General features: G+C 48.9%; 1 protein-coding gene across 1 annotated transcript in view; it reads right to left on the bottom strand.

Moving 5' to 3' along the window:
• The window catches only part of COL12A1 (collagen type XII alpha 1 chain), a 128,276-nt gene extending 122,552 nt beyond the window's left edge, over window positions 1-5,724 (bottom strand). The window contains 2 exon segments of the mRNA XM_017881122.1: window positions 2,202-2,309; window positions 5,341-5,724. Coding sequence (XP_017736611.1) covers window positions 2,202-2,274 — 73 coding nt within the window. The 5' untranslated portion in view covers window positions 2,275-2,309; window positions 5,341-5,724.
• Window positions 5,725-10,189: the final 4,465 nt, after the last annotated feature.

Here is a 10,189-nt window from a genome sequence, read left to right on the forward strand (position 1 = left end):
CTGGGCAACAGAGCGAGACTCTGTTTCAGGAAAAATAAAAATAATTTAAAGAATAAACTGCACTGCAAGTATAAAATACACACCCAATTGTCAAAGACATAGTACAAAAAAAGTCAAATATCTCACTAATAATTTTCATATGGGCTCCATGATGAAATAATTTAGGTTAAATAAAATACATTATAAAATTTAATTTATCCTGTTTCTTTTTCCATTTGGAATGTGGCTACCAGAAAAAAAAAATGTAGGTTACATATGTGGCTTATATTTGTGGCTCATACCATATTTCTATTTGACCATGCCAAACTAGAGAATAAGGCCAAAAAATGAATCCTATTAAAATATAATTATTAAATACTAACTTAAGGAGATGGGATACAAGAAAAGACACAGTTTAAGAAAGGAAAAAAAGAGCTGTACCATATGGAAATAAATACAAATTTAAAAGATAAAATATAATATGGGAATAATCAGAAATGTAGATAGTAAGCTGTTCTTTTTAACTGCACTTTGCTAACCAGCCAATATCTAATTCCGAATCAATTTTTTCCACTTACATCATTTCCAGCCTAATTCTTTTTCTAAGAATTCTCAACTCTTTCTGATTTTCAAATAACTATTTTCTTAATGAGCAATAAATGGGCCACTTCAGTGAATTATCTAAAAATATCTGTAGTAAGGCCTCTAGAAGTTCCTCAAATAAAATTCCTTCCTAACAACGACATAGAAAGGAACATTAAAAGCAACCTCATCTTAATATTACTTCACAGAGGTCACTCTGAAAAGACTCTACATTCATAAAATATTTATCAGCTAAGAAAAGTCAGCACGTTCCTGTCACTTTTCTAAACATGCCATACATTTTGGAAACACTCTGCTTCCCCTAATCTTTTTTTTTTTTAACCTGTAGTCTCGAAGTAGAAAATCAAACACTATAGAAACCTTGAAAACCTCGGCATAATCATGCAAACAACTATACTTTCTCACAGCCTCTAAAAAAGCACAATTCAACCCAGAACTTCCACAGCTGTCACTTGCAGAAGTGTTTGTTTTTTTTCCCCCCCTAATTATATGAAGGGTGTTTTTTTTTTGTAAAAAAAAAAAAAAAAAAAAAAAAAAAAAGATCTCTTTCATGACATTACTCCATTTACCTTGCAGAATAAGAAAACTAATTTTTCAGGTCTCCAATGACAACTGAGGGACCACAGAAGTCGCCATGGGGTTGACATATAGAACTGGCTTGTTTAATGAACACTGAGAAATTAAGATATCAAGTGCACACAACAAATAAAATTGGGTGGGACATCTAACAAAAGCCCTCCATTTTCTAGAGGAGGAACCACACGGTGCCGTTTTGGAAACCCATCTCAGAGCGCCCCACCGCCTCCGCGGGGAGGTCAGATGCACAGGGCTCTCCCAGAGGGAGGCAGAAGGGAGCAAAGGCAGGACACTGGAGGTGGTGCCCAGCAACTCCGGTGCGCGCTCGCTTCCCAGGCTGGAAACCTTGGCCCAGGCTCAACCTGTCTGAGCTGGGGCAGTCCAGGCCACGCGCCTTGGAGCCCTGCGAACCAAACAGAGACAGCCGCGACCCTAGGTCAGGCGAACACCCCGGGTCCCGGATCTCCGCTTGCCAGCCATCATCCCCCAGGGCGCTTGGCTGCTGGCTCATCTGCCCGCACCATGCGCCCCGCAGACTGAGCTCCCCACAAAGCACACAGAGGCGCAGAGCCAGCGCTGTTGGAATCTTTTATTGTGTTCTGTCACCGAGGTCGCAGCCCCGAGACAGGTGGTTGGTTACTAGCCAAGCGAGCGAGTGCGCCCGCTCTTCGGGGCTCCTGGGTGCCACCCGGAGGTGTCCTGTTGATTGAGATGATTAGAGCCGTCGCCCCGTCTCGGGCGGCTGGTCCTCTCATTAGGCGGCAATGCAGGTGGCAGTGTGGACAGCACACCGCAGAGACAAGCTCAAGAAGACCACACAGCACTGTATGGAATGCATTAAGCAGAATACAAAAGAGCTGGACCTGAGAGCTGGGAAATGGACAAACCTCAGGAGAAAGGGGCGTTTCTCTGGAGGAGAGAAATCACCGGAGAGAGCACGAAGCGCAGGGAAAACAGAGCAAGCAATAGAAGCAAGAAAGATGTGTTTTTTCCTTTCTCGAATTTTGCATTGTCACTCGGAGAAGGGGAAGGGAGACTTTTACCTTCTGCCTCAATGGAAGACAGGAGCAGGGCCGCGCCCAGGGCGGCAAGCACTGGGGGAAGCCTGGTCCGCATCCTCGGCCTCCGAGCTTACAGCGGCATGAAGAGCTCTGCGGGAGGAAGCAGTAACCGCATCAGAACTGGGTCTGGGCAGGCCTTGAACCAGGTTAGAACTGGAGCCTGGACCTAGTCCAGAACCCGACCAGATCTGCCTTAATAACCACAAGGCCCACTCCAGCACATAATGAGCCTATTGTGAAGCAGTGGAAGTCAAGTTCGTCTACAGAAGTTTAATCATGGCCCTAGGAGGAAGTTCAAGTTTAAAAAGGGTCCTGTTCTCCTGGAGACTGGTCCTGCTTAGCATCCCGGGTGAAGCTGGAGACTGGTCCTGCTTAGCATCCCGGGTGAAGCTGGAGACTGGTCCTGCTTAGCACCCCGGGTGAAGGCCTTACCAGCCCCCACATGACTTCATCCTGCCTGGGTAATGGCTAATTCAGAGGTCATTTTATCCTTCACTCAACTAAATATCTCTTCCAGCTGGGGATTTTATTTGGCTGCTTTTTCCTAGCTGCTGAACTTTTTAGGTAACTGTACTTTAGTGGTCTCAGGGTAATTTGGAAAAGTATAATAAACCTTTTAATTCTCTTTTTTCTTCATGTTGTTCTGCTTTCAAATATGCAGCTCTTTAAGATCTGAAATGGATTATACAGAAAAATGTAAGGCCCAGCTGAAACCTGACCCTCCTGCTAACTGTGTTGTTTTCACATCTGATAAATCTTTTACCTGAGATGAGGGAAAAACAACTCCAAAATACATAATAACAAAAAAAGGCAGCAAGATGGAAGAAGCAAGACACCTTTGTCTGTTTTCCAAGGTGTTTTAAATAAAATTATCAACAATAATCTTTGTATTTAACTGTTTATTTCAGCTGGAAGATTATAAGTATATATGCCCCAGAGGAGAATATGTTCTGTTCTGATTTTTTCTAATTTTGTAATTACATTATTAATTCCTTAAAGACAAAGAATCTTATTCATCTTTGTGGTTTCCCGGCACACAGTAGGTACTTAACCCATGTCTACAGAATGGAATCTCCTAAAACAGTCTAAGGTTCAACCCAAAGACAAAAGCTACTAGCAAGGAACTGAACTGGGAAGCTGCCAGTGGCAAAACATAAAAAGAGTTGAGTCTGAGGTACATAAATTATTGTAAGCCAACAGCCTAGGCCTCAGGAAAAATGGAGGAGGATAGGAAACTGTCCTGCAATGGGAATACAAAAATGAGCCAAAGGTCGAGGCCTCTTTGAGAAAAGAAACTGACAATCTCCAACGATGACTTTCCAAATTACTGGCACAAAGCATGAGGGCAGCTTTCCTCAGCCTGTGTGTAAATTGTATTTTAAATGTCTGATGAGCAGGCGTGCCAAATTGCCTAGAGCTCCTTTTTATGAAGCCAAGATTAAAATTTTGGCACTGCCCTAGGTATCTAAGGGGTCTAGCAATTTCTTTCTTCCTAATTAACAACTGTTTGACATTTCTAACCCTCTTCGACATCAGTGAAAAGCAAGAGGTGAGACTGGCCCATTGTTCCAATCTTCTGGCCTTAACTTTGGTATAATAATTTCCAACTCAGTTGGCAGTCGTGCTTGCGAAAAGTTAAAGGCGAACAATCGACCCACCGAAAAGCTGTGAGCAGATTTTTTTCTTTTTTTTATAGCTGAACTCAACAAAAACCTGAGTGGAAACACTTTTGCTGGGTCTCGATCGCCACCTATCGGTTTCCCGACTTAGCGGCAAGAATGAATCATCTCGTGCCGGGATACCGAAACGCAGTTAGAGCTCAGCCAGCCAGCCAAGCATCCCGTCCATATGTTTTAAAAAAGAAAACGCTTTCTCTCCTTTTTAGCCAAAACATTCATTTCAATGCTTAGCAACACTTCATTGATCATTCTCAGACATAAATATCTGAAAGCGGCCGCCCCTACGTGGCAGCGAGGATTCCCTCACTTCACCCTCATGAATAAAAATGAGTCCACTAGGGTGGGAGTTGGGGCTAAGTGGACTCGTCCCCTTCTGCCAACTCGTCCCCTCCCAATTCCCCGCTGGAAGAACCCAACTCCTTAACTCCCGCGTCAAGTTAAAAAGAAAATCTCTCACACACACACACCGCGTGCGCGTCGCCTACCTCCTCTCCCACCCACCACGACCTTGGCATTAGCCAAAGGAGAGCTTAGAGTTTATTTCCTTTCCTGTCCCATCCTTCCCCAGCATTCATTAGAAGACTACCGAGTCTGGGTCGAAAGTCTCCCTGGCTCAGAGTCCCAGGGAGCCCTGAACTGGTCACTGGAGGGCTCCCGAGGACGCCCTCTTGGAGGTACCTGTTTCGCTCGGTGAACCAGTCGGGCGCCCCACGCTTTCTGATCCCCACAAGTTTAATATTTAAGTGGGAAAACGCCGCAGAGATCTCACAGACCCCGAATAGGGCCTCCACCAGTGCACCGGGAGGGAGTCGGAAAGGGGCTTTCTCCCGGAGCTGGGTAAGTCCGCCAAGAATGAGTACCCTAGTGAGGGCCTAACCCTCCATCTCGGATGCGCTGAAAGGTAGGGGAGGAAAGGAGCCAGAACACTCCACTAGGAATCTGTCTCGAGATGCCACACACACCCGTGCAGCCTCGACGAGCTGCAGAGCACTCAGCGGGCCCTCCAAAGAATTCCGCACCGTGCGTCATCAAAATACCTTCCCAGCGCCCCCGCCGCAAGCCTGCCCTCCCCGACAAAGCCACAGCCGCGAGATAACCAGGGCCCTGCCGCCCCAGAACCCGGTGCGCCCTCCATTGAAATCGACAGCCTCCACAGATGAAACTCCTCTAGAAACGGAAACACTGAACGGGATGCTTCGCGCGCACAAAACCTTGCTCAGCTCTTAAGAAAAGCAACATTCCCCTCTCCCTCAAAAACCCCCCAAAAATCACAAAATCCCAGGATACAAGGCAAAGCTCAAGCCCATGTACACTATTACAAGTCCAAACTGTCCTCGCCCAGAATTGTTCACCGCTCCAGGGAAGGTGCAAGCTAGACGCCGTTTCCCGAGTTGTCTGTAGGAATGATGGGGTAGGGGATAGGGGACAGAAACCGGGCTGACCTGAGGCGGCGGCGACAGGGTGAGGTAGAGGCAGCGACAGAGGCTTCCTGGCGTCGGAGAAGCTGGTGCTCGGTGTGGCCCCCACACGCCCCGGCGATAGGCGCTGCGCTCCAGGAGCACCTAGCGGCCGCCGAGGCGTGGGCAGCGGCGGGGAAGTCCAGGAGGAGGAGGAGAATCCCAGGAGGAGAGGCGGGCGCGGCCGGACGAGTGGAGACCGCCTGAGCCTGCAGCTGCCGGCGCGCGGACGCGTCTGGGGCGGTTCGCCTTCGCCAAGTGGGAAGAGACTCCGCGCCGCGGGCTACTTAATAGAGGGCTGTTCCCAGCTCTCAGTTTACTCGGTTACGAAACGCCTGAGAAGGTGGACGGCTGCCACGGGGTGATGTATGCTCCTCCGGCGGTGAAGGAGGTCTACTTTTGGGAACGTGTGCATACTTTGAGCATTCCTTCGGCATGAGGTGGCGATCGCCGTAGTAGCAGTGCCCCGCCGGGGGGCGGGGAGGAGGAGGGAGCAGAGAGGGGGACAGCCGCAGCCGGGTTCCCTGCCAAGGGAAGCCGCGTACTCCGCCACTTGGGGCGGACTGGGAAGCTCGGGTTTCCCTATTCCTGCGATTTCTTTAATGAATTTTTCTAAATTAAGAACAATGGGAAGGGGAGCGACTCCCATATTCAGAAATGCAAGGATGCGTAACCCATTCACCCCCGCTCCTGCCAATCTCCATCCTTCATCATCACCACCTCCACCTTCCTCCCCCTCTGTCCTGGGTGCACTTAAAACCGATTTACAGGATTTCCATTAACTAACTGTCTGTACACGCGGCGCGCCTTCTGTCTTTCTCAATCTCCAAGCGCGATTGGAAACCCTGACAGCCGCCCGCGCGGGGCTCAGTGATGGGATGGCTTTCCCAGTCCTCTTTCACTCGCCTGGTGCTTCAGGACGGAACTGGGAGGCTTACGTTGAGCCAAAAGAGAGGGAGAGGAAAGCTATGAAACCCAGGGGTCCTCAGAATAGGAAGCCGCTCAGTAACAAGTTCCATCCGCTGCAGAAACTTCTCACCCGGACCAGAGCGAAACCTGGCCCCGAGAGGAGGCTTCGGACTGAAAGCTCTGTCCTTAAAACCTCTCGGGGTCAAAGGGGAGAAGAGGAGTAAGTTTGAAACCCCAAAGCACCCCTCCACACACAATACTGGAGAAGCCAAATGGGGACTGATATTCTGCCAACACCGTCGCCTCTTCTTAACAGCCTCCTCCATCCTGGCATCCTACCCCTTGTTCCTGGGCAGGAGTCTGGTACTCAGGGTTGCCAGTTTGTACAAGGCGCAAGGGAGGAAGCTTCAAGCACTCACACCAAGAAATCAGAAAAATGCTACTAGAGAGATTCTGATTATAACGTCTGACCTCAGTATAGGCCCTGCACCGTTTTGGCCTCTTGAAGCCCAAGGGTTACTCCCGTGGCTGGCGGGGAGAGGGGGCTGGGGGAGCGTTGAACAACAAAGGAACAGGGTGGAGCGCAAGGGAACAGAGGAGCTGCTTCTCCGGAACTGACCGCCCGCCATAGTAGAATCGGAGGGCATGGCCCCAATGTAAACCTCTCTTCCCTATTGGCTCTGACGTCTGCAAATTTGGCCTTCCCTCTCCACTAGGCGCGATAGCCTCCAAACTTGCCTTTCGAATGATAAGAACTTGTAGGGAGCTCCCCTTTCTGCACATCTCCCCACACACAGGCTGCCCTCAGCAGGAGCCGGCGAAAGCAACAGAGAAGACAAGAGGGAGACAATGAAGACAAATAGGAATCGCCGCCTCTGCACATTCCCCAAGCACACAGCCCACTCGAAGTCCAGCTGGGCAGCTCGCACAAAGCGCCTACACAGTGCACAAGCTTTTCCCCCTTCAAAGCCTCACAACCAGGGTGTCTGACAAACCCCTAGTGAGTGAGCGCGTCCCAGGGATGGAACACCCGACCTTCTCAACGCTGCGCCCAGTCAGGCTTGCAGCCACATTGCCCTGGTATCACTGAGCCCCGAATTTGTCGACAGCTGGCGTCTGCACCCAAGCTAGACCTTCACTCGCCTCCCCACCCAACGCGCAAAGGGCAGGGAGCCCAGTCCAACCAGGCTTACAGACCGCGCGTGGACTAGTGGCAGCCGCAAAGACGGAGCCCGAGAGCAGAGAAGTCCCTCAGGCCGCCAAGCGGGCACCCAGTAGGAATGCGCCCTTGGCCTACTCCGCGGCCTGAAACCGCCAGGGAAGCCCCCGGACGACGACACCCCGTCCAGAAAGGAAAAAGGAAAACTACTACTTTGCACGCCAGCCCAAGCTGGCTGGTGTTTGCATTTCGGCCCAGATGTTTGTTCTCTCTCTCTCTCTCTCTCTCTCTCTCTCTCTCTCTCTCGCTCTCGCTCTCGCTCTCGCTCTCGCTCTCGCTGTGTGTGTGTGTGTGTGTGTGTGTGTGTGTGTGTGTGTGTGTGTCTGTGTGTGTGTGAGAGAGAGAAAGAGAGAGAGAGAGATGGCAGTGTTGTTGACTGAGGAGCGTGTAACTCTGAATGTTGATTTTTTGTTGTTGTTTGAAAGAGAACTTTTGTTGATTTGGCTCCGAGCTGCCAATGCATCTCTCAACCCCGGAGTTGCGCAGTCAGCCTCCGGGGATCCAAATACAGTCACGGGCTTCCCTTTCCTGTAGCTGGAGGCCGCAGACTGGGTGGAAAAGGCATCTGTCCCCGAGGGCGCGCACACTGCCCTCTCCAGCCAAGAGCAGCTTACTGGGGACCCGCGTGGGCATCTTCCCTTGCCCGAGGCATTCTTGTTCACATACTTGGATTTAACGTATCTGAAAATAGTTGCTGCAAAGGAGTGTAGGTAACACAAACCACCACCTGCAAACGTCCTCTCTAGCTCAACAAAAAGGATCCTTACGCAAAACTTTCAGAGTAGGATGAGAGGAACAGGAAGGAGAGGACTCCTGGGTTGGGGACCACACAGACTCCTCCAGAAACTAATTCAAATACACTCATTCCCCAGGGACACGAGTGCAATTCAAATGTGTACAAAGAGGCACTCCGGGGGCCTCCCAGCGTGACGTTGGCTGTTGGTCCCCTGGGGCCTTTACGCTAGACTCCCAGTATAATAAACGGTAAAGAACGGGTAACCCTCTTCCATCCTTCCCCTTTCAATGGTGCATCCAGATCCTAATACTCTTTGGAATCCGTTGGTGATATTTATTGACTGGGGAATAGCTGGTTGGATTTATTTCGTTTGGTTGCTCTCTGTGGCTTTTATTCCTCTAGCGATATCACGGGATCTGCCTCCTTCGCGCTTCCTCTGTTCAGCTCCCACCTCTTCACCCTCTGAGTCCTGGGCTCCCGGCGGTTCCGACACTCAGATTTCTTGTCCGATAGCGCGATCTAGTGGTCAGCACTAACCCTGGCGTGGGAGGTTCAAGTTACAGAGAACGTGGAGCTGGAAGTTGTTGACAGGTTTACAAGTCTTGGGGTGAGTTTTTATAAAAAGTCTCATTCATGTATTTGATTCTCAGGGCTGAGAGGCGGCAGGTTGGGAGAACGAGTGGGAAGAAGGGCATCAACTTTCTTCATGCCGTTTAATTAACTGCCTACAGAAATTCTTGCCCCAAGGCTTCTAAGCTCTGCTCAAGTTTCTTCAAAGAAAGGATGAGTTTACAAGGGAAGAGATACTGATTTCAGGAAGAAGTTAATATTATAGAGCGCCCTTAACTTCTGTAATCTTAACTTCTTCAAAGGCATTGGGGGCCTCTTCGCTGATTTGTTTGAGGTCAACCTAGCCGGCATTCCTGGCAACAGGTGAGATAGTTTCTAGAACACTTCCGTTGCAGGTTCTGGCTGATTTGTGCAGAAGGAAGGGGAAACCTCGTCTGAACGTGAACTATTTGCCTATCTCTTAAGGCTGGCCCCAGTGTGAGTTGTGAGGGTCTTGAGTGAAGAAAGCTCTCACAAGCCCCTTGGAATAAAAGGGTGAGCACTACCTGCTCTGATTCTCAGAAGCAGAGAGACAGCCTGACCAGCAAGAGTCAAAAACTGTGTGTCTGAATTCTCTTCTTTCCATCCCTGTGTGCAAGTCAAATCAACATACATTTAATGAGTACCGTCTATTTACAGTGCCAAGCTCAGAGCAGCTGACATAAAGACAAGTAAGACAAGGCCTTGCTGTCAAAACTCTGTCAAGTAACAGCTGGGACACCTGAAGCAACTTCACGTATGTGGCCTATTTACATCTCCCAAGATCGTGCGCTCAGAATGTTGTAACATTAAAAATGAGAAGCCATAGACAACCACCCTCTCTGCACTAGCAAAGCTTAGGAATCCTGAGACCAAACCATCCTGAAAGGAAGGAAGGGGACGTGCTGCATTCTTGCCTCTTTGACAAGTTCTGCTGCTTTACAAAGGACTTTGCAAGTACTTCACCCAGACCATCTCACCTGTACTGAAATAACCACCCCTACTAGCGAATGAGCAACTTTGGAGCAGAAAGCAGAAACTGCATCATATTTCGCTTACTATGGAAAGTGGTAGCTCAAACCTCATATGACCTCAAAAAAGTATAATTGCTTCAACCTGAAAAAGCTGACTGTAAACAAAAAATAAAGCTGTGGTTGCACAGGAAACTATGACATTTCAAAAAACACTGTATCCACATAAAATAACGTCTCAGGATAAATCATTTAGATTTAACAAGAGTCAAGTACTACTGGGAGTTGATTTTCCAGTTAGCTCTGACCTCCTTGAGCAAAAAGTAGAAGATAAAAGGAAATTAATTAATGTAAGAGCTAAGAAAACAAACTACTGCCACTTCTTCCTTTGTTTCCGTAAAATTCAGTACT

This window comes from Rhinopithecus bieti, unplaced genomic scaffold, assembly GCF_001698545.2.
Source record: "Rhinopithecus bieti isolate Rb0 unplaced genomic scaffold, ASM169854v2 scaffold_12476, whole genome shotgun sequence".
Lineage (NCBI taxonomy): Eukaryota > Metazoa > Chordata > Mammalia > Primates > Cercopithecidae > Rhinopithecus > Rhinopithecus bieti.